This window comes from Indicator indicator, chromosome 35, assembly GCF_027791375.1.
Source record: "Indicator indicator isolate 239-I01 chromosome 35, UM_Iind_1.1, whole genome shotgun sequence".
Lineage (NCBI taxonomy): Eukaryota > Metazoa > Chordata > Aves > Piciformes > Indicatoridae > Indicator > Indicator indicator.
In genome coordinates, this window is record NC_072044.1 from 331,972 (window position 1) to 356,144 (window position 24,173).

Sequence of the window (24,173 nt, forward strand, 5' to 3'; positions counted from 1 at the left end):
TGTGACCTGCCCTGGGCAGGGACAAAGCAGGAAGGGGGAAAAAAAAAAAAAATCTGCCAGCTGGTGTGGACTGACACCGGAGTTTCAGCAGGACTGGGAATCAGCTGGGTGGTGTTTACAGGTCTCCCAGTTCGTGTGGGGTTAATACCATCTGCTGGTTCATCATAACTGGAACAAATTAAGGAGGGGAACAGAAGGAGGAAGCCTTAACCCATGTGGAAGCTGGCTAATTTCTGCTTCCTCTGGGTGAGTGGATTAAAAACCCTGGCATTGCATAATCTCCAGCCACAGAAAAGGTCCTGTCTGTCAGGAATGTTATCTGCAGCAGCAGTTGGGAGTTATGAATGAGTTCCCTAATCCATTGACACAAACCTTCTGGCAGGCACTTGCAGACCTTCTTGGCTAAATGCTTTTGGAGACAGCTGCCCTTGGGGAGGTGTTGGTGCCTGATAGGGACTGAGAGGATGGAAGTTCATGATCACAAAAGCCTTTTATACAACTTGGGAGGTCAGAAGAGACTTTACTGCATGTGTTGGGAAGGAGCCTTTGGAGGTTTCCACAGCTTGCCTTGTTTCTTGTAACCTTGTTCAAGAGGGCAACTCATGATCCTCAGGGGCAGAAAAGAAGTACAGATTCTTTACATTTCAGTAAGCACCAATTTTCTGTTACCATTTGCTCAGAACCTCAAGTTTTTGCCCAACTCCATGGTTTCCCCAAGATCCACTCTGGGGGTGTGTAAATTAGATAAGGTTTGAGTCATTTTGGGCTAAAGTGTTTTGAGCTTTTACCTTTGCTGCTGCTTATCTCTGGGTTAAGCTGTGCTGCACAGCAACGTGAGAGCTCTTTGAGTGTGATCAAAAGCTGACTTGGATGCTGCACCAATGGACCAGGCACATTTCTTGGTGCATGAGCAGCAAGTGAGAGAGGACTTTCCTCACTATCACCTCCCATGAGATTGCTCCCCCAATTTCAGCTCCTGTACCAGGGCCCAAGCATGTGTCTGCCCCATGACCTGCAGCACCCTGTCTGCCTTTAAACATAGTGGTCAGGCTGTGGTCAGCTGTGTTCTTCTGGCTGCTGTTGACTGGTATGAAAAGGTTGCTGTGACTCAGCTCTGTGTCCTCTGGCAGTGCTGTGTGAGGTGAATCTTTCAGCAAGGCCTAAATGAACATAGTTGTGGGGTCAGAAGAAAAGGACTTAGAAGGAGCTGTTGAGAGAGATGGGGAAGAGAAGGTTGAAGGGAGACCTCATTGCTCTCTACAACTCCCTGAAGGGAGGTTGGAGAGAGGTGGAGATTGGTCTCTTCTCCCTAGCATCAGCTAATACTAACCCTGGCAGGGAGCTTGTGCCAGCCTGTCTCCTACCAAAGTTGGGTAAAGATCTCCTCTGCTGGGTTAAGAGTTTTGCCAAGCTTGGTTCTGCTCTTCTACACTGGACACAAACTGCTGCTGGACCTTTTGTCATTGTCAGCTGAGCACCAGGGCCCAGTGGGAACTGGGATTATTTGGTCTGGAGAAGGGGAGGCTGAGGGGAGACCTCCTGCCTCTCTACAACTCCCTGAAAGGAGGTTGGAGCCAGGTGGGGCTTGAGCTCTTCTCCCTAGTATCAGATCAGAGAAGATGGCCTGAAATTTTGCCAGGGGAGGGTTAGGTTGGAGATGAGGAAAAATTTCTTTGCTGCAGGGGTGGTCAGAGATTGGAACAGGCTGCCCAGGGAGGTGGTGGAGTCCCCATCCCTGGAGGGGTTCAAGCAAGGTGTGGCCATGGCACCTGGGGCCATGGTTTAGTGGCCTTGGTGGGGTTGGGTTGATGGATGGGCTGGATGTTCTTCAAGGGCTTTTCCAACCTTTATGACTCCAGTTGATAACAGGGAACTGCTTTACCTGCAGGATTGCTGTCAGATTTGAGGAGCAGTGATAAAAGCTGGGTGTGAGGTGGTTTGATCCGAATCTGCCGCATAAGATAGCCGAGTGAAACCAGTTTAGTTCTGTTTCCTAGCACTAGCTGACCATGGGGCAAGCTGGATTTCTGTTTACTGGTAATTATAAAGCTGTGGAGAGCTTAGTGCATTAGGGCTGTGCTATATTTAAGTGGTGCCCTGTCTGTCAGGCGTCCCCATTACAAAATGTTCTTTGCCAGGTTCATGCAGTGAGTCTCTCCTCCAACAAGCTGGCTTGCTGGAGAATTGGTTAAGATGTTCTGTCTGTGGCATCTCTCTCTGTCTTCCCTTTGTGCTCTTAAATCATTCCAAAAGCAGGTTAAAGGTGTTGCAGACAGCCGGGGGAAATGCCAGCTCACTCCATTCCTGTGGAGTGGAATTATTGCATTTCTGAGAGATGAAACTCTTATTACTGAAGAAAATAGCCTCTCCTCCAGCCTCTCAGCCCTATGTGCTATAGACTCTCAGTGCTATCTTTAGGCAGGAGCCTGTCACAGCTGAATTAAAAATAACAATTCCAAACAAAACCTCCTGTGAACTCTGCCTAGCCAGCAGAGACTCACAGGGTTTTGCTGCTCCCTGAGCAGCTGGAGCTGCACTCTCCTGCTGCCCAGCCCTGGCACACAGATGGGGCTGGAGGAGGCATCCACCTGCGAGGCTTGAGTGTGCTGAGACCTCTGCCTATGTGAGACAGAGTCCAGGTTTACCACCAAGAGATTCACTTAGTGGTGGTGGTTTCTTCTGAGTGCCTTGTCTGGTTGACTGCCACTTTGAAATGGTTCCCTGCACCAGTACACATTAGAGGCTGACTTACTAAGGACTTACTAAGTCCTGTGAAGAAGGACTTAGTGGTGGACAACAAATTCCCCATGAGCCATCAAAGTGCCCTCGTGACCAAGAAGCCCAGTGGTATCCTGGGGTTCATCAGAAAGGGTTTAACCAGCAGGTGGGAGGAGGTGGTTCTTCCCTTCTGCTCTGCCCTAGTCAGGCCACAGCTGGAATGCTGGGTCCAGTTCTGGGATCCCCAGTTCAAGAGAGACAGGGAACTGCTGGAGAGAGTCCAGTGGAGGCTCTGCAGATGCTGAGGGGCCTGCAGCATCTTTGTGAGAAGGAAGGGCTGAGAGCCCTGGGGCTGTTGAGCCTGGAGAAGAGTAGCCCCAGAGGGGATCTGAGCAATGTTCAGCAAGAGCTAAGGGGTGGGGGGCAAGAGGCTGGGGGCAGACTCTTGGCAGTGGTGCCCAGGGACGGGGCAAGAGGCAGTGGGCACAAACTGGCACCCAGGAGGTTCCACCTGAGCAGGAGGAGAAACTTCTTAGGTGTGAGGGTGCTGGAGGCCTGGAGCAGGCTGCCCAGAGAGGTTGTGGAGTCTCCCTGTGTGGAGAGCTTCCAACCCCCCCTGGGCATTGTGCCCCTGGGCAAGCTGCTGTGGGTGCCCTGCTGGAGCAGGGGGGTTGGACTGGCTGAGCTCCAGAGCTCCCTTCCAACCCTCACCATGCTGGGGATTCTGTGAAACTCATTTCAGGCAGTCCACATTCAGAGGTCTAAAATGTCATGGTTTTGGTCACAACTGATGAGGATTGAGTTGAAATCCTGGGGCTAGAGAGAGCTCTGTGCATCAATAGGCTCTTTAATTAGCAGGCTCTGCTGTAAGGCCTATCTTCTTGTTAAGGATTTATTAAACCCACACATAAGCTCCACTACTGGAATATGCTGATTTATTTGGGAAGCTCTTGGATTATTCAGCAGAGAAGCTGAATATTCCTCCCAAGGACAGCCTTTGAAGATTGCTTCCTTGCAATAGAAAACATTTTTCAAATCCCAGACTTCCTCTTGCTTCTTGTCTCTGAGATAAACACTCATGGAAGCAGCTGCACACTTTTGGCTGGAGTGTTGGTGAGCTGCTTGCTTTTCAAATGCCAAACAAGCAGGAGTGGACAGGTCTGGAATGTATTTCATTTTAGAACTTTCCATCTTCAAGTTTGACCTCACTGGTGAGGCCACACCTTGAGTGCTGGGTTCACTTTTGGGGCCCTCACCCCAAGAAGAACATTGAGGGGCTGGAGTAGGTCCAGAGAAGGGCAACAAAGCTGGGGCTGGTTGTGGAGAACAGAGCTGGAAAGGAGCAGCTGAGGGACCTGGGGGGGTTCATTGCTCTCTACAGCTCCCTGAGAGGAGGTTGGAGCCAGGTGAGGATTTGTCTCTTCTCCCTGGTGTCAGGGAATAGGACGAGAGGAAATGCCCTGAAATTGTGCCAGGGGAGGGTTAGGTTGGAGATGAGGAAAACTTTGTTTGCTGCAAGAGTGGTCAGGAGTTGGAACAGGCTGCCTGGGGAGGTGGTGGAGTCCCCATCCCTGGAGGTGTTCAAGAAATGTGTGGCCATGGCACTTGGGCACATGGTTTAGTGGCCATGGTGGTGCTGGAGTGATGATCTTGGAGCTGTCTCCCAACCAAAACAATTCCCTGATTCTCCAGTGCCCAAGCAGGCCTCTCTCCCCTGCACCAACACCTCAGTAGGTGTTGAACCAGCCCTTGTCTCTGCTGTATTTATTTAAATTATTTTTTTTTAGTGGTGTTTTGCCTTTTTTTATTTTTTAAACCTCCACAAAGCACAGCTACTCTCCCTGGCTAATTTTGCTGTTACGTGACACTAGCCAAACATTTTGGTGAGAGAATCATTGGTCAGCTGTAAAGAATGTGCTGGAATATTCTTAGAAAGCATTAGAACTGCTCTTGACGTGCCCAAAAAATCGATGCAGAGCTGTAAACAAAGCAGGAGGTGTCCTGCCAAGGTGCCATCCTTAACCACAGTTCTTTGGAAACCTTGAGCAAGATGTTTTTCAGTTCTTGAAAATAAGGGAGGACATTGCCAGCCCTCTGTCACTTTGTGTCACCAAGTGGTTGCCTTTACCTAGCTGAAATTGCAGCCCCTGCTCTTGCCTCCCTAAAAATAGATCAAGATGTGTTTTCCTCAAGAACTGTGGTTGTGCTAAGTTGAACTCTTCTGGTTGGTTTGGGTTTGGGTTACTGGAGTGTTCCAAGCAGGGTGGGGCTGCAGTCTGAAAAACAGGCCTGGGGTTTGCTTGGCTTTTGGTTGTGGTTTGCATCTTCATGTGAATGACCTTGAGTGGTTTGGAGAGCTGCTTTGTTTCTGCAGATCACTTAGCAGCTTATCTCTGAGAGGAGGAAAGGCTGAGAGCTGGGGCTGGCAAGCCTGAGGAAGAGCAGTCCCAGAGGAGATCTGATCAGTGATCAGCAAGAGCTAAAGGGTGGGGGGCAAGAGGCTGGGGCCAGACTCTTGTCAGTGGTGCCCAGGGACAGGGCAGTCGGCACAAACTGGAACTCAAGAGGTTTCTTCTGACCAGAAGGGGAAAATTCTTTGGTGTGAGGGTGCTGGAGGCCTGGAGCAGGCTGCCCAGGGAGGTTGTGGAGTCTCCTTGTGCGGAGAGCTTCCAACCCCCCCTGGGCATTGTGACCCTGGGCAAGCTGCTGGAGGTGCATGGGGTTTGGAGTGGATGATCTCTGGAGGTCCCTTCCAACCCCCACCAGGCTGGGGTTTGTGCTTGTGCTGATAGCCTTCCCTTTGCTTGTGTCTCTTGAGGAGTATCTCAACCCTTCAGCTGGACACTTCAGCTGTAACTTTGGTGGCTTTATCTGAAGTGGCTTCCAGTGACTTGCCCTGCTGACTGTTGTGGTCAGATACAGCACTGTCTCGTGGTGATGCCAAGATAATTACCCTGGCAGGGAGCTTGTGCCAGCCTGTCTCCTACCAAAGTTGGGTAAAAATGCCCTCTGCTGGGCTAAGAGTTTTGCCAAGCTTGGTTCTGTTCTTCTACACTGGACACAAACTGCTGCTGGACTTTTTATCAGTGTCAATAGAGCACCAGGGCTGTGGGGCCATGGTTTAGTGGCCATGGTGGTGGTGGGTTGATGGTTGGACTGGGTGGTCTTGGAGGGCTTTTCCAGCCAAAGCAGTTCTGTGATTCTAGAGGGGTTGGCTTGCTCTGCTGGGCTTTCCTCCCATTCCAGTTCCCCTTGGACAATGTTGCTTCAGGCCCTGAAACACCAATCCACTCCTGTGCAGGTTGATCAGAGCTTACTGAGGTGCACACCTCTGTGGATAGGTCCATCAGCAGGGCTAGGGAGGTTCTCCTCCTCCTCTACTCTGCCCTGGTGAGATCCCACCTGGAATACAGTGTCCAGTTTGGGGCTCCCCAGTTCAAGAGAGACAGAGGTCTGCAGGAGAGAGTCCAGTGGAAGCTGTAAGGATGAGGAAGGGACTTGAACATCTCTCCTATGGAGAGAGACTGGGAGCCCTGGGGCTGTTTAGCCTGGAGAAGAGAAGGCTGAGAGGGGATCTGATCAATGTCTTTTAAGTATCTGAGGGGTGGGGGGCAAGGGGATGGTGCCAGGCTCTGTTTGGTGGTGGCCAATGATAGAAGAAAGAACAATGGGGCACAGGAGGTTCCACCTCAACATAAGGAAAAACTTTGGTGTGAAGGCTTCCAGAGAGGTTGTGGAGTCTCCTTCTCTGGAGACATTCTACACCCACCTGGATGTGTTCCTGTGTGACCTGCCCTGGGTGATCCTGCTTTGGGAGAGGGGTTGGGCTGGATGATCTCTGGAGGTCCCTTCCAACCCCTAGCATTCTGTGATTGTGTGATCAGAGTTCATGCAGGCACAGCAGTCAGCACTGAGCTCCTCCTGACCACAGTTCTTTCAGGCCTGGCATATTTATTTTCAAATTTAAATGCATTTCATTAAGCAGTCAGCAGCGTCCCCATTTGGGGGGATGTTTGTGGATGCTGTGTGGTTCTGAAATCTCTCTGCTGAAAGGCTTCTGTAGCTGCATTCCACTTTCAAACCTCCTCCATCCATTGTTGGTGTTTCCAGCCCTGCTGTGTAATTGGTTGAAGGTGAATGGCAGTTGGGGTTGTGGCAGATGAGCTGGGAATAAGTGAGCAGTTACTTACTGGGATCCCTTCCAGGGAAGGAAGGAAGGTGGAGTTTGAAGCTGCTCACAGCCTTTCTAAAATAAGAGTCGAGGCAAGTAGGTGCTTTTTGCTAGGAGTGAAACAGCAGCTGACTTGTAGGAAACTTAAGAGCTCTGGCAGTGAGGAATTGGGGTTTAGCCTGAATATTGTCTCTGCTGCTGTAAAATCAGGCACTTGTGGTAAAGCTGGTGGATTTCAAAATGCACTGATCAGTGCACTGAGCCTCCTCTAAAGAGGATCCACGCTGCCCAGCTGCTGTGCCAAGAGCAAAGAGGGTTTTATTCATCCTTAATGGTGCTGCAGGCTGTGTGCTGGCATTGGGACCCTGCATTTCAGGCCAAAATGGCAGGTGGTGGTGTTGGCAACAGCTCCTAGTCCTGGGCTTCAGATGCTGTCTGCAACTCCTGGCTCTTCTAAGGCCATTGTGGTGGAGGAGACAGGAGGGGCTGTGGTGTGGTCAGCCCCTCAAATGTGAGCTGAAGTGTTACCTCCCTCTGCAGCTACCCCGGAGGAGGCTGTAGCCAGGTGGGGGTTGGTCTCTTCTCACATGCAGCAAGTGACAGGACAAGAGGAAACAGCCTGAAATTGTACCAGGGGAGGTTCACGTTGGGTATTAGGAAAAATTTCTTCCCAGCAAGGGTTCTCAAGCACTGGCACAGGCTGCCCAGGGAGGTAGTGGTGTCACCATCCCTGGAGGGGTTTCAAAGCCACATGGATGTGATGCTGAGGGACATGGCTTGGTGGTGGTGGTAGCTTAGCAGTAGTTGTGAGCTCTGGCTGAGCAGCTGGACTTGATGATCTCCAAGGTCTCTTCCAACCTCAATGGATCTTGGATTCCAATGTGTACCCTGCTGTCTCCTCTGTGCTGGTTTTTGGAGTGCATGCTCCTCCGTGTGCTTTAAGGGTGCAACAAACTGCCTTGCTCTTGAAGATCCTGTGCTCTGGGTGGGTTTTCCTAGTGCTGAATGATGGGAGCCCACCTCGCCTCACGTGGAATAATATCATCAGAGGCTGTTGCTCTTCTTTTACATTCCTTCAAACCTTTTAGCACACTCCAGGAGCTTTACTGCACCCAGACAGGGCAGATAATGGGGCACTGAAGAATGAGAAACTTGTCCCCAGCCCAAAAGCAACAACAAGTGCTTGCGTTGTACGCCCGCGGAGTACAAACACGAGGTAGTAATTTAGTGGCAGCTTGTTTCATGATGCTGGGGTGTTTGTTTTTGAGTGAGGTATCTCTTAGGGCATTCATCTAGTCAGGTGCTGTGTGCTTGCTGCTCAGACTTTCACACTTATCAGCACACACACACACACATGGTTATCCCAGGTTGTGAGTCAGGGTGGAAATAGTTTTTCGACTTCTTCAGGTTCTGTTTGCGTCACAAGCGACATCTTCTGGGTGATCTGTGCCCTGCTTCTGCTGCTCTGTCACACCGTGCTTGCAGCAGGCTCTCAGCAGCTCAGGTCTAGCTTAAAGAATCATAAAGGATGGAAAAGAGTTCTTAAGATCATCAAGTCCAACCTGCCCAACACCTCTTTGGGGAAAACATTAGAATTAAAGAATCGTAGGGGTGGGAAGGGACCTCCAGAGATCATCCAGTCCAGCCCCCCTCTGCCAAAGCAGCATCACCCAAGGCAGGTCACAGCAGAATGCACCCAGGTGGGTTTTGAAAGTCTCCAGAGAAGGAGACTCCACAGCCTCTCTGGGCAGCCTGCTCCAGCACCCTCACCGTAAAGAAGTTTCTCCTCCTGTTGAGGTGGAACCTCCTGGGTTCCAGCTTGTACTCGTTGCTGCTTGTCCTATCACTGAGCACCACCAAACAGAGCCTTGAACCTTCATCTTGCCCCCCAGCCTTTAGCTCTTGCTGAGCATTGCTCAGATCCCCTCTGGGGCTGCTCTTCTCCAGACTAAAGAGCCCCAGGTCTCTCAAGAACAACAGAGTAGATTAATATTTGAACTGACAGGGAAACATTTCCAGGTGACAGGGACGTGTGACACCTCTGCAGTGCCGGCTGGAGGCAGTTGGACATCAAGAGAAGCTGCTGCCTTTTTTTGGAGGTCATTAGAGATGCATCTCGTGGGCACTGTGAGATCAAAATAACTCATTTTATCCTCAGTTACTGCAGATTTGTTTGGGTCCAAAGGTCTTCTGGACTTGGCAATCTGTGTGCACATGGTCTGTGCATACTCAGGAACTCAGGTTGCTCACTCATTCATCCATAGATCCATTCACACAATGGGTTGGGTTGGAAGGGACCTTAAAGCTCATCCAGTTCCAACCCCCTGCCATGGGCAGGGACACCTCCCACCAGCCCAGGTTGCTCAAGGCCTCATCCATTCTGCCCTTGAACACCTCCAGGGAGGGGGCATCCACAACCTCCCTGGGCGACCTGTTCCAGGATCTCACTACCCTCACTGCCAAGAATTCCTTTCTGCCTGTGTAAGGGGTGGGTGGCAGGAGTGTGTTTAACCAAAAGGCATCAAAGGTTTTATTTAAACTGCCTTTTCTGTCACCCAATTCCTGCAAAAACAGGCTGAAACTGGGGTGGGGAGAGAGATTTTTGGGGGGCTTTTGCTGAAAAGAAGAGGCTTCAGATGAAGCTGTTAGAAAGCAAATTGTAGTGGTCAAGCATTTCATGAATCAGCTCGGGGTGGGGGGGACTTTTACACTGAAATATTTACATGAATCAGACATCTGGGCTCAGGGGGGGGAGTGACCATCCCTGCACAAACAGTTTAAACTGGGAAGCTTTGCTGGGACTTAGTGCTTCCCTCTGAGAAAGAAGGATTTCAGGATACTGGTGCTGGGAGCTCTGGGAGCCTATGAGCCGCCAGTAAGTAAGGAGCTGGGAATGGTGGAGAAGGGGGTGCCTGGCAGAGGTGCTGTAGGAATCAGGGGGGTGCTGAGTCCTCTTCAGAATTGGATTGGATTTGGGATTAGAGCTTCCTCAGGCGTGCTGCTGTCCTCCTGCTTTTTGTAGAGCTTAGAATGGAGAGGGTTGCCTGCTTGTAGTGTGGATGTGGGAACTGAAATTGTGTGGGTTTGAAAGCCAGTGAGAGATCCCTGCCTGAGAAGAAACATTGAGAAGGAAAATAGCATTTTAAAGTCTGAAGGGACAAGGTAGGTTTTGCTTTTCTGCTTGCCTGAAACTTTTTTGTTTGTTTGTTTGTTTTGTTTTGTTTTATTTTCTGGAAGCCTTGTGAGTAGTTTTGCAGAAAATTTAAGGGATTCATAGAATAGTTTGAGTTGGAAGGGACATTAAAGATCATCCAGTTCCAACACCCTTGACATGGGCAGGGACACCTCCCAGTGTTGGAACAGAGTACAGGGGAAAACTCTTGTCTGCTGCTCTTGCTCCTGTTGAAGATTTTTGTTGGTAGCTTAATCTAACAGAGTAGGACAAAATGGAATTCATAGATGATGGGTTGCTCAGGGAGGTGATAGAAGCCCCATCCCTGGAACCATTCCAGGTCAGGCTGGATGAGGCTCTGGGCAACCTGATCTAGTTGAAGATGTCCCTGCTCACTGCAGAGGGGTTGGACTAGATGAGCTTAAAGGCCCCTTCCAACCTAAACCAGGCTGTGATTTTTATGGTAGGTGTCACCTGGCTTAAACTTTCATCTCAGTGTCTAGAGAAGATCCTGGTCACATACACGAGAGCTCATCTTTCACCAGGGTTTTTTCTCCTTACCCTGGTCAGATGTCCAGACTCCATCCAAAGGGAGAGGTATTTTCATTGGCCTGGCCAGCCTTAATTGCATTGAATTTAATCAGCTAATCTGAATTGAATCTGACAGCACCAACACAGCTGCCATTGGTGTGGTCTGAAGAAGCTCTTTATGAGGATCAGATCGAAGGAACTAGAACTTTTCAGGTGGCTCTCAAACCCAGTAGTGAACACTGCAAACAGCCTTCACAGGCTGCTTGGTTGTGCTGTTTGAGCCTCACAGGGTGGAAACAACCCAAGCAAAGCATTAACCCTTTGCCTTATTCACACATTGTGATCCCTTCTGAGACCCCCAGTGTAGGCCATTGCTGGATGTGCTTAGAATCATAGAATGGCCTTGTTGGAAGGGACCTCCAGAGGTCATCTAGTCCAACCCCCTCTGCAGTAAGCAGGGGCATCCTCAACTAGATCAGGTTGCCCAAAGCCTTGTTGAGCCTCGCCTTGAGTATGTTGGCAGATGAGGTTGCCATGCTGAAGCTGTCCTGTTTGGAAAAGCCTGCAGTAGGTTACTTCAGGTTAATAAAGCCCAGTGAGTTTCTGCATGTGTCATTCTTTCCCTCTTCTCTGCTCTGCTGAGACCCTGCCTCCAGTTCTGCTGTCTCCAGCATGAGAAGGACACAGAGCTGTTGGAGTGAGGCCAGAGGAGGCCACAAAGGTGATCCAAGGGCTGGAGCAGCTCTGCTGTGAGCACAGGCTGAGGGAGCTGGGGGTGTTCAGCCTGGAGAGGAGAAAGCTCCAGGGGCACCTCACAGCTGCCTTCCAGTACCTGAAGGGATCTTCCAGGAAGGCTGCAGAGGGATTTTTCCTGAGGGTGTCTAAAGACAGGACAAGGGGGAATGGTTTGAAGCTGAGGGAGAGCAGGGTTAGAGTAGAGCTGAGGAAGAAGTTCTTCAGTGTGAGGGTGGTGAGACTCTGGAACAGGCTGCCCGAGGAGGCTGTGGCTGCCTCCTCCCTGCAGGTGTTGGATGAGCAACCAAGTCTAGCTGAGAGGCATCCCTGCCCATGGTATGGGGTGGGGGGGTGGCTGGAGCAGATGATCTCTGAGGCCCCTTCCAACCCAAACCATTCTATGATTTGTCTTGGTGATTGTAGGTTGGCAAAGGACATGATGGTGCTGGTGTGGGGCAGAGCCATCAGCAGCAGTTTGAGCTGTCCCCATGTAAAGCAGGCTCTGGCAGTTCTGAGAGGACCTGGGTGGTAACCACGAGTCTTAAAGCAAGGGGTGGATGTGCAGTGTTGAACCCTCAAAAGCAGGCTGCAGATTTGAATGGCATTTGTAGGAACAGGGGATTTTTGTTCAGGCTCAGGTCAAGGAGGAGCTCTGTCAGCTTTTGCTGACAGTGAGGCACTATGCACAGAATAGGAGGGAACAATCCAGCGTTTCAGCAGCTCCTTGCTGTCTCCTGGCACAGTCTGCAGGCTAGCCTGCACTGCTTCAGTCCTGCTGGACACTCTTTTCTGTCTATATTTCTGAGCCAGATGGAAAATGATTCCTCTGTACATTGACAGAGTTATTTCAAAGCCTTTTGTGAGGCGTCTGTGCCAGTTCAGCCGAGAAATCAGCCTTTTACTGCCTGCTTCTGTCTGTGTCTGCAGCAGAAAATGAAGTGAGGATTGTTAGCAAGGATATTAGAGGCTGCAGGTGGATTTTCTATCTGATACCACCTGGGTGAATGCATTTTTGTGTTGCTCTCCTGTGCTTCAGGCAAATCTGCAGGTACCAGTGAGCAGCCAACCTCAGGCCTTGTGTCGGTGTGAGCTGAAATTCCCCCCCCCCCGACAATAACCAGGCTAGCCCAGTCTGGAAGCAAATGAAAGCTGTATTTACAAAGCAGAATCTACAATCTATGATGAAATGCAATGAATATGTACAAATATACAAAATTCACAACATTTGCCAATATATGCAATCAACAGAAAAGCACAACCAAGCTCCCTTTGCTTCCCCCCAAAGGGGACCCTTCCCAAAGGGGCCTCCCTCTCCCAGGAGCTTCCCCGCCTTGGACAGAAAGCAGAGTTAGTTAGAGCAGAAAGTTGTTAACTTAGCTTCCAAGGTCAGTGTGTGTTATCTTCAGCCAGAAGAGAAGAAGAAACAGCAGCCAGACAGCCCAGCAACTGCCCCCACTGCAGAACGCAGAATGTGCAGAGTGCCCACTTTGTTTTGGGTAATGGTTCTTAAACATTTCTATCTATCCAATGGAAGTGTTTAGAACAATCAGTATTTTGCTTTCTTACACCCAATAGTGACTTATTTACGCTCTTTCACTTTCTCTGTTCTGAACTTTGCAAGGAAAAATTAAAAAGACAGTTTCAAACCATCACAGACCTCCCAAGCCTCATACTGCCTTCAGCATCCCTTGGTTGACTGAGCCACACAGGGCAGTGCCTGGGGCTCAGACCCTTGTACCAGAAGGTGCAGGGAACTTGGTGACACCAGCTTCCCTAGTTAGGTGAGACCTCCCACATGACCCCTCTGCCTTCTGGGAGAGGATAAAAACGGATCTGCCAGCCAAGTCTTCTGCTTAGAAGAGAAATAGTGAGTGAGGACCCCACATTTGTGCTTGATAGCTGGAAAAATGCTTTCAAGAGAAACAAAGAACCCCCAGCTACTGAGTGAATGAGAGACCTTCTGAATCCTGAAAGGTTTCAAGGCTGGCCAAAAGCAGGGGGGAGTGGGTGGGAATGGGGCATTTGGAAGCAGGATGTGTCATTGCTTTGGAAGTGCCTTTCTTCTGCTGGGCACTGTGCAGTGCTGGCAATGCCATCACAGCTCCTAGTTTGGAGGCTTGTGTCTGCTCCAAGCCACTTGTGAAAGGAACAGCAGCTTCTTGTGTTTTAAACTGCAGAGCAGTTACACAGCTTACACTGAAGATGTGTTTTAACCGGCTCAGGGGTTCTGCTTGTTTTGTCTGTTTCCATTTCCCAGTGCTGCTGGGTTTCCCTCTTACTGGGAACAAAGCAGAGCGTAAGACCAGGGGAGTGTTGAGACTGGAGGGAGGCTCTGTTGAGACTGCAGCAGGCACAGCCTGGCAGGTTTGTTTTTTTCCAGTGCCCTTCTGTGCTGTTTCATAGATTCGTGGAATGGTTTGGCTTGGAAGGGACTTTAAAGCTCATCCAGTTCCAACCCCCCTGCCAGGGGCAGGGACAGCTCCCACTAGCTCAGGTTGCTCAAGGCCTCATCCAGCCTGGCCTTGAACAACCTCCCTGGGCAATCTGTTCCAGTGTCTCACCACCCTCACTCTAAACAATTTCTTCCTCATCTTCAGTCTCAATCTTTCCTCTTCCAGCTCAAAGCCCTTGTCCCTAACTCTGTCACTCCAACCCCTCAGGTACTGGAAGGTTGCTCTAAGGTCTCTATGGAGCCTTTTATTCTCCAGGCTGAACAGCCCCAACTCTCCCAGCCTGTCCCCAGAGGGGAGGTTCTCCAGCCCTCTGACCATCTTCATGGCTTCCTCTGGACCCTTTCCAGCAGGGGAGGTGCTCCATCCCTCCTTGCCATGCTTCACTGTTCCCTTTCCATATTTTCTCCATTTCATTTGTTCAAATCTCCAGGGGCTCCCAGGTTACAGGTGTGGGAATGAGCAGAAGCTGGGGGCCAAAATTCCAAACCTTTGATTCCAGTCTAATCCACACAGATTCAAAGTTGTTTTCAGTGAGGCTCCTTCATATTTACACAAGTCCCCAGATCTGCTCTCAGTCCTGATTAGAGTTTAGGTTCTGCTGTTCTCATTTGGATTGCTCTTATGCTGCACAACCCTCTAAGCTGGTCAAGGGTCTGCAGAACAGGGCTGGTGAGGAGCATCTGAGGGACCTGGGGTTGTTCAGCCTGGAGAAGAGGAGGCTGAGGGGAGACCTCCTACAACTCCATGAAAGGAGGTTGGAGCCCTGTGGGGCTTGGGTCTCTTCTCCCAACTATTAGGTCAGAGAAGATGGCCTGAAATTTTGCCAGGGGAGGGTTAGGTTGGAGATGAGGAAAAATTTCTTTGCTGGAAGAGTGGTCAGGGTCTGGAACAGGCTGCCCAGGGAGGCTGTGGAGCCCTCATGCCTGGAGGGGTTCAAGCAAGGTGTTGCCATGGCACTTGGGGACATGGTTTAGTGGCCATGGTGGTGTTGGGTAGAAGGTTGGACTGGATGATCTTGGAGGGCTTTGCCAGCTCAAACAAATCTGTGATTCTGTGACTGCTTCCCTGCCCCTGGGGAATCTTTATTGCAGTTGAACTGACAAGCAGTGTGGTTTTTTTTTCTCTTCCTTCCTCTTTCTGGGAAGGCCTGAACCTAATGCTCAGCAGCAGGTGTTTTTTCTGGCAGTTAGGACATTGAACTGCTGCCTGCCTGCCAGGATGAGATAATTCAGAGCAACTTTGAGCACTGCTGATTTCTGAACCCAATTCCAGAGCAGTGTGGGGTGCATAAGAGCAGATGAAGAGAAGAAGAATCACAGAATTGCCTGGTTGGAAAAGGCTTTAAGATCACTGAGTGCAGCCATAACCTAACATCCTCCTGTACACAGCTCTTGGGCCATGGCCCTAAGCTCATCCAAATGTCTTTTAAACACCTCCATGGATGGGGATTCAGCCACCTCCCTGGGGAGCCTGTTCCCTTTTAGGGAAGAAGTTTCTTCTAATATCCAACTTAAAGCTCCCCTGGGGCAACTTGAGGCCATTTCTTCTTCTGCTATCACTTGTTACTAGGGAGAAGAGACCAAGCCCACCTCACTGCAGCCTCCTTTCAGGGAGTTGTAGAGAGCCAGAAGGTCTCCCCTCAGCCTCTTTTTCTCCAGGCTGAACACCCCCAGCTCCTCCAGCTGCTCCTCAGTGGACCCTTCACCAGCCACACTGCCCTTCTCTGGACCTGCTCCAGCCTCTCAGTGTCCTTCTGGGAGTGAGAGCTCACCCTCACAGATACAGGTGGTGAGCCCTACATGAGAGGGGCCCAGGGTTCCTACCCCAGTGTGCTGCAGGACTGATGCAGGCAACCTGCATCTGGCCTCCAAGTGCCAAACCCACTCCTGGTGTGTGGCACAGCAGAGCCTTGGCCACCACATCCCTCCTGGCTGCTATCTCTGTGCTGCACTCCCTGCTGTGGCACAGACAGACCCTGAAACAGTCACTAATCCTGATGGGCAGGAAATTCTTCTCCTTCCTTATCTTAAGCCTGAGAGATTTCTCTTTTTCCTTTCCAGAGGAGGAATTCAGTCATTGCTGATTTTGTTTTCCTGCTTTTATGTTCAGAGAAGCTTTTTGGCATGTTCCAAGGATACGATTGGAGAAACTGAAGCAAATGAAACCTTTCCTGGGAGCCTTGCAGGGGGAGTTCAAATACAGCAAGTTCCAGAGCCAGGGACTGGAGAATTAGGTCAGGCACACACACCCTGCTGAGAATAATTGTAGCACTGGGTTTGCTGATTTCAAGAAGTGTTGTCACCTTAAAAAGGAGTTGTTTGGAGCCTTATTTAAGTCCTGGTGGTTATGCTGTGGTTTGGAGTGCTGGTGCCCATCTGAGTCACTCTCTGCTGGTTGCTCCTTGCTGCTCTCAAGGATGTTTCTCACTTCTACTATTTTGACTCTCTTACAACTTCCCTAAGTGGTGCCAGCTGACAGCCAAGCAGTGCCTGAGCTGTCAGATGTTGCAGTAAAGGGCTTTGCTCTTCAAGGGGTTTGACAGCTCAGCTGTCCATGGGTTTTCTTGGAAGTTTCTGTGAAGCTCTGAAGGCTTTGATGACCTAAAATGTTTTGTAAGAGATCTTTAAAACGAAAAAACCCAAGGCTAAGGAACAAGGAATACAATAAAAACTTAGAAACCAGCAGATCTGTTCACAGCCCAGATAGCATTAGGGTGGAAGGGAGCCTCAAAACTCATCTTGTCCATCCCCCCTGCACTCAGCAGGGACATCTCCAACTAGATCAGGCTGCCCAGGGCCATATCAAGGCTGATCTTGAATGTCTCCAGGGATGGGGCCTCAGCCTCGACCTGTTCCAGTATTTCACCACTCTTGTTGTGAGAACCTCCTCCTGGTCTCCAGTCTAGATCTCCCCTGCTCCAGTTTCAAACCATTGCCCCTCATCCTGTCACCACAAACCCCTGGAAACAGCCCCTGCCCAGCCTTCCTGTAGGTGCCCTTCAGATACTGAAATGCTGCTTTAAGGTCTCCCTGGAGCCTTCTCTTCTCCAGGCTGGACAGCTCTCTGATCATCTTCATGGTCTCCTGTGGACCCACTCCAGCAGGTCGATGTCTCTCTTGTGTTGGGGGTCCCATAGTTGGATGCAGTGCTCCAGCTGAGCTCTCACCAGAGCAGGGGGGCACTGCTGGGCACTACTGAAAAGAGTCTGTGCCCATCCTCAGTGGCAGAGGTTGGTCCTTCAGGAGCTGAGCATGCAAACAAGTTCCTGGGAAGTGAGCTCAGATTGCTCATGGTCTGTTCCATTGTACCAGCTGGTTTGTGCTTACCAGAGGGTTAGAAACATGCTTGGAAGGACACCTCAGAAGAAGATGGGAACTGCTAAGGGCAATTGCTGGGGCACAGCCAGGGAGCTGGGGTAGGGAACGTGCTGAAAGTCAGTGTAACCCTTGGGTAGTCAGCCTGACAGGCTGGCTGCTCCTGAATCATGGAATCATAGAATGGTCTGGGTTGGAAAGGACCTCCTAAGGTCATCCAGTCCAGCTCCCTCTCCTCTTCTGTGTCCCTGTTTGTTCCATAAAAGACTTCCCTGCAGTGCTTCCCAGGGCTGTTGGGCACAAGGAGCACTTAATATTAGTGAAAAGCTTTGAAGATGAATCCTGCTAATTATTATTTATAGGTATCCATTCTCAGCACAGGTAGTTCACCTTGATCCTGAAAGGAGCCCAGGACATTTGTAAGCTGGTCAGGCATGAGTGTGGCCTTCAGAAGTCTTTGTGTCCTGCTTTCTGTGCTGGCCTCTGTGTGTGCTTGTAATATGTTTGTCACCTTCAGTGACTGCTTTGGGGTTTGCTGCCCCAGCCAGGTGTGCTGGAGGAATCCTTAGTCATTTACCTCAGTCCTGCTGAGACATGATGTGGATTTGGGCATGCCAGGAGGGGACAGAAGACAGGGAGATGCCATTGGCCTGGCCTCAGATGGCTTTGCAGCAGGGCTGAATGTTTGCCTTCCTGTAGATTCATAGATTGGCTCGGGTTGGAAGGGACCTTAAAAACCATCCAGTTCCAACCCCCCTGCCGTGGGCAGGGACACCTCCCACCAGCCCAGCTTGTTGAAGGCCTCATTCTACCTACCCTTGAACACCTCCAGTGGAGGGGACAGCCACAACCTCCCTGGGCAACCTGTGCCAGTGTCTCCCCACCCTCACTCCTCTCCAGTCTCACTCTCCCCTCTTTCAGCTCAAAGCCACTGCCCTGTGTCCTGTCAATACAAACCCTTATCAAAAGTCCCTCCCCAGCTTTCTTGTAGGCCCCTCTCAGATAGTGGAAGGCTGCTCTAAGGTCACTCCAGAGCCTTCTCTTCTCCAGGTCAGGTTCTTTTGGGGCTCTGAGCAACCTAGCTGCAGATGTCCCTGCTGACTGCAGTGGGCTAGGACTGGATGAGTTCCCAGCCAAAGCAGTCTGGGTTTCTGTGATTGTTGGCAAATTCAGCCTGTAAAGTGTTTTATGCTCTTTGACATCACCTAAAGAGGGACTTGTCCAGCTCAAGAGGGCAGTGCCCCTTGACACAGCTACTGTTTGCCTGCCTGTAAAGTGCTGGTTGGTCTGAGTCCTCTCAGTTCCCCTCTCTGCTAAGTGATGTTTAATAATCGAGGGATTGTTCAGACAGTGCAGGGGGAGCTTGTTGGCAGAGCAGCAGCAGTGGAGCACTCTTGAAATAAAGAGGGCTAAGAAGTAGATTTTGTGCTTATCAAGTTCTCTTAGGAGAGCTGTCATCAGCTCACAGAGCAAAGCCTGTTCTCCAGGAGCTGTGTTGTGAGCAGCTCAGATTGATCAGGGGCTGGCTTTCAATATTGAAAACTCGATGGGAATGAAAGAGCTCCTGAGACACAGCCCCAGTGGGTTGTGTGTGTTCCTCTCAACGAGCCAGTCTGAAGGACAACTCCTCTCAAGGCCTTCCCAGGATGATTGTGTCCTCTCAACAGGGATATTTTTTTCCTCATAGATTCATTGAATTATTTGGGTTTGAAGGGACCTTAAGGCTCATCCAGTTCCAACCTCCCTGCCTTGGACAGGGACACCTCCCACCAGCCCAGGTTGCTCAGGGCCTCATCCAGCCTGGCCTTGAACACCTCCAGTGGTAAGGTGTGGATAGTGATGCACTGTGTGGTGGGAAGCTTGCTGGGACTGAGGTGACCCTCAGAGGCTCCTCATGTTGGTGGCTCTACCAGCCAGAGCCTTTAAAAAAAAAAGATAATAAGAACAGTTTAGAGACTTTCACATGGTTTGGCTGTTCCCAGAACTCTTCTTCTGCTGAACACCACAACAGACCTTCTAAAAATACAGAGAGAAAATAATGGTGGCAGCTTCATTCTGAGTTCATGGCACAAGAGGAAGGAGTTGTTAGTCTGCTTTTTGAATTCCTAATTAAGAATCCACTGATTGCCAGTAATGAAGGGCCTGAAACCCACCCCTGAGCTGCTCATTAGGGCCTTCACCCTCTGCAAGTCCTGAGCAGAACCCTTGCCAGCTCTTCCTGGGCATGCTGGAGGTTTGTTCATGCTGGGGCTGGTCTGGTTTGTGTCTCACCCTGTTGCTGCTCTGCCAGGCACCCATCAGCCCTGGAGTCTTCACTTGGCCAAGAGAAGGACACAGGACAATTGTTCTGCGAGAGAAAAAAAAAACATTGCTGAGGAAATTGGGGGTTTTATGTTGGAGGGAGTGAAAGGAAAACACTTCAGGCCAAGAAAGGAAAAGCTGCTGCTCGTCCAGGGCAATGGCAGCACTGAGTCAATGCCAGAGAGAGGGTGAGGGAGAGAGGCAGCAGCTGGGAGACACAGAGGGGTGAAGCAGGTCTTAAAAGGTGGGAGCAGGAAAGAAGGACAAGGGGAAAATGGCCTCAGCTTGCACCAGGGAGGGTTAGGTTGGAGATGAGGAAAAATTTCTTTGCTGCAAGAGAGGTCAGGGATTGGAACAGACTGCCCAGGGAGGTGGTGGAGTCCCCATCCATGGAGGTGTTCAAGCAAGGTGTGGCCATGGCTCTTGGGGCCATGGTTTGGTGGCCATGGTGGGGTTGGGTTGCTGGTTGGACTGGATGATCTTGGAGGGCTTTGCCAACCTTTCTGATTCCATTTGGTAGCAATTTACCTGCAGGATTGCTGCCAGACTTGAGGAGCAGTGATAAAAGCTTGGGGAGTTTTTCCCAAAGCTAACAACTTTTGGTGTTTTCTCTCCCAGCTCTTCCCTTAGGAAACGCAACCTCCTCCTGGCACCAGGGAAGCCCAGCATGAATGGTGCCTGTGCTGCTGGGACAGACTGGGCAAGGAGGCAGGAGGCCACTTTCTCTGTGGAGCACACACCACTAGCAGTCCCTGAGGCAGAAGACAGTAAGGTGGTGCTAGGAGGTCACAGCCCTGCTGCACTGCCCAGGCCTGAGGGTAAGGATGGTGTCATTACCTCTGGTCATCTGTAACAGAGATTTATTTTTGAGGGATCTTATGTTTGGGAAAAGTTCCAGGGTCCCAAAGCTGTTTTTATTGGGGAGTGCAGGATTTACCTACCCTGCCTTTGCCAGGCTGCTCTAAAGGCCTAAGGTCCCCAGCAAAGTTTAGTGTCTTGCTGTCTGGGCAAGGTCATCATGTGGGAATGTCCTGACCAGGCACCTTGCAGATCCTCCTGAGGCTGTCCCTGAAGAGACAAACTGCAAGTAGCTGGACAGGCCTGGTGAGCTCTGTGCCCACCTCGGGCCAGGCATCAAGTTCTGCTGGCTTGAACCACAGCACACCAGAGCTGAGCTGCTGCTCCAGCCTTCCTGTGAGAGGTGGCAGTGCTAGGAGTCTGTGTCTGTGTTTCTGGCCTTGTTTAATTCCTCCACTCCTGCTATCTCCTCACTGAATCCCTCTTGCTTTAACAGGGACAGTGAAGCTTTGCCAGGGACTCTAAATCCAGCTGCTGGCTCAGTGTGAAATGCAGTGCAGCTTCAGGTCATAGAACATTACACAATCATAGAATTCCAGAATCCCAGCATGGAGGGGTTGGAAAGGTCCTCTGGAGGTCATCCAGTCCAACCCCCCTGCTCCAGCAGGGCACCCCCAGCAGCTTGCCCAGGATCACAATGGCCAGGGGGGGTTGGAAGCTCTCCACAGAAGGAGATTCCACAACCTCCCTGAGCAGCCTGCTCCAGGCCTCCAGCACCCTCACAGCAAAGAAGTTTCTCCTCCTCTTCAGATGGAACCTCCTGGGTGCCAGTTTGTGCCCAGTGCCCTTTGTCTTGCCATTGGGCACCACTGCCAAGAGCCTGGCCCCACCCTCTTGCCCCCCCAGCCTTTAGCTCTTGCTGAGCATTGAGCAGATCCCCTCTGGGGATGGTCTTCTCTAGGCTCAACACCCCCAGGTCTTACCTCACCAGACAGATGTTTCAGTCCCTTCATCATCCTCATAAGCCTCCCCTGGCCTCTCTCCAGCAGTTCCCTGTCTCTCTTGAGCTGGGGAACCCCAAACTGGACTCAGTACTCCAGATAAGGTCTCAGCAGGGCAGAGTTAGAGGGTGAGGAGAACCTCCCTGGACCTGCTGGCCGCCCTCTTCACGCACCCATGCCCTGACAGGTGTGTAGCCCTTGGTTCCTGTGTCACTTTTCTCCTCCCCTCCGAAGCTTTCCTATCAAGGGAAGGTTTTTCAATCAATCCACTCCCCTTTTTTTTTTTTTTTTTTTTTTTTTTTTTTGTTGTTGCAATCCTCCCCTGCCCCCTCCAGCTTCAGACTCTGACTGCCCACACCCTGCCTGCCCAGTCAGCCCCCAGCTCAGCAGCATGCTGCCTGCTCCTGAAGAGACCCACAGCTGCCACTGCCCGGACGGCAGCAAGAGGCAGGCAGAGTACTTCAGCAGCCAGGAGCGCCACGGCTGCAGCTCTCTGTCCTCCGGCAGCAGCTCCCAGCCGGCAGCTCCGGAGAAGGTGACGCTGGTGGTGGACGGCACCCGCTTTGCAGTGAACCCCCAGATCTTCACTGCCCACCCTGACACCATGCTGGGAAGGTAGGTGATGCCCTCTCTCTTCAGCCGGCCTCGAGGAGGTCCTTCAATCAGCCTGGAGCGCTGCCCCGTGAGGAGAGGCTGAGAGCCCTGGGGGTGGTTGGTCTGCAGAGGAGAAGGCTGAGAGGGGATTTGATAAATGTTTATAAATAGCTGAGGGTTGGGAGGGAAGAGGGAGGGGACAGGGACAGGCTCTGCTCAGCTGCACCCTGGGATAGCACAAGGGGCAATGGGTAGAAACTGCAGCACAGGAGGTTCCACCTCAGCATGAGGAGGAACTTCTGCACTGTGAGGCTCACAGAGCACTGGAACAGGCTGCCCAGAGAGGTTCTGGAGTCTCCTTCTCTGGAGACTTTCAAGCCCCATCCAGATGCGTTCCTGTGTGACCTCCACTAGATTCTGTGGTCCTGCTCTGGCCTGGATGATCTCCTGAGGTCCCTTCCAACCCCTAACAGCTGTGAAATGCTTCATAAATGGAACAATGCTCAGCTCTGGAGAACAGGATGGGTGAGGAGCAGCTGAGGGAACCAGGGGTGTTCAACCTGGAGAAAAGGAGGGTGAGGAGAGACCTCATTGCTCTCTACAACTCCCTGAAATGAGGCTGGAGTGAGCTGTGAGTTGATAAAATCATCCCAGAATCATAGAATGGCTTAGGTTGGAAGGGACCTTAGAGATCATCTACTCCAACCTCCCTGCCATGGGCAAGGACACCTCACAGCTAGGCTCAGCTGGTCTCTGCTCCCTGATATCAGGTGATAGAAAAAGTCAAAATGGCCTGAAATTGTGCCAGGGGAGGGTTAGGTTGGAGATGAGGAAAAATTTCTTTGCTGCAAGAGTGGTCAGGGATTGGAATAGACTGCCCAGGGAGGTGGTGGAGTCCCCATCCATGGAGGTGTTCAAGCAAGGTGTGGCCATGGCACTTGGGGCCATGGTTTGGTGGCTATGGTGGGGTTGGGTTGCTGGTTGGACTGGATGGTCTTGGAGGGCTTTGCCAACCCAAACAATTCTCTGATTCTGTGACCTCATTCAGAACTTGGCTGTGTGTGAGGCCTCAAGACAAGACCAGATGCAGGGGGTTGGTATTTCTCCATATAACATTGTCCCTCCAGTCCCTTTCCCTCAGACAATTCCTGCTTTCAGCTGGACACAGTTTCCTTCTGCCTTCTCTCCCAGCCCATCTGTTCACAGCTGATAAATTCTCTTCCAGAATGGGGAACATGATACTGCTCCACCCCACTTCTTGCTGTTATCTTATGCTGCTCTCCCATAAGAGAAGTTGCTCAGCCCCTTGTAAGACCTCAAGGCTGGAGCCTGTTGATGCCACACTTATTTTCTTTCTTTCCAGCCCTTCCACCCCACAGACCCAGAGGAGATAGGTTCTGTGGGGCTGCTGCCTCTCACACAGCTCATGGTGTAAAACAAGGGATCAGAAGGCAGGCAGTGGTGATCTTTGGGAGCCTCTGTGCAAGGCCTTTGTTGCCAGAATGTTTTCTGCCCCAGGGCTGAATCATCTGCTCCTTGGAGCTGGGGCTTCTGTGCAGTGCAGTAGCTGCAGGGACAGAGTGCAGCTGCAGGACTGAGCTGGCACAGCTCTTGGCTTAGTTCTGTGCAAGAGATTGGAGTGTGGGTGTCAGATGACTCTGTGAGTATCACTGCTGCTGGGGTTTACCCTCCCTGCACTTACTGGTCTCCAGAATCATAGAAAGGTAGGGGCTGGGAGGGACCTCTAGAGGTTGAGTCCATCCTGCCAGAGCAGCATCACCCAGGGCAGGTCACACAGGAACACAGCCAGGTGGGACTGGGAAGTGTGCAGGGAAGGAGACTCCACAACCTCTCTGGGCAGCCTGCTCCAGAGCCCCCTCACACCAAAGAAGTTTCTCTTCATGTTGAGGTGGAACTTCCTGGGTTCCAGATTGTGTCCATTGCCCCTTGTCCAATCACTCTGAAAAGAGCCTGGCCCCTTCTTGCCCCCCACCCTTCAGGTATTTATGAACATGGAGCAGATCTCCTCTGGGGCTGCTCAACAGCCCCAGGGCTCTCAGCCTTTCCTCTCCAGACAGATGTTTCAGTCCCTTCATCATCCTCCTGGCCTCCACTGGACTCTCTCCAGTAGTTCCCTGTCCCTCTTGAACTGGAGAGCCCACAACTGGAGCCAGGACTCCAGATGTGACCTCCTTAGAGCAGAGCAGAGGGGAGGAGACCCTCCCTTGGCCTGCTGGCCACACTCTAATGCCCCCCAGGGTACCGTTGGCCTTCTGGGCCGTGAGGGGCACATTGCTGTCAGGTGGGTAAGTGACTGTCCACCAGGACTCCAGGAATGAAGGCATTTCAGCAGCTTGGGCACTGACCTGGTTTTGTTTTTCTCTG

The 24,173-nt window shown here is 51.2% G+C and overlaps 1 protein-coding gene across 1 annotated transcript in view; it reads left to right on the top strand.

Moving 5' to 3' along the window:
- KCTD20 (potassium channel tetramerization domain containing 20) overlaps nt 1–24,173 on the top strand; it is a 36,109-nt gene that overhangs the window by 5,799 nt on the left and 6,137 nt on the right. Inside the window, exons 3-4 of the mRNA XM_054395761.1 lie at nt 20,014–20,213; nt 21,530–21,809. Of these exons, the coding sequence (XP_054251736.1) occupies nt 20,014–20,213; nt 21,530–21,809 (480 nt within the window). The remainder of the gene's footprint in view (nt 1–20,013; nt 20,214–21,529; nt 21,810–24,173) is intronic.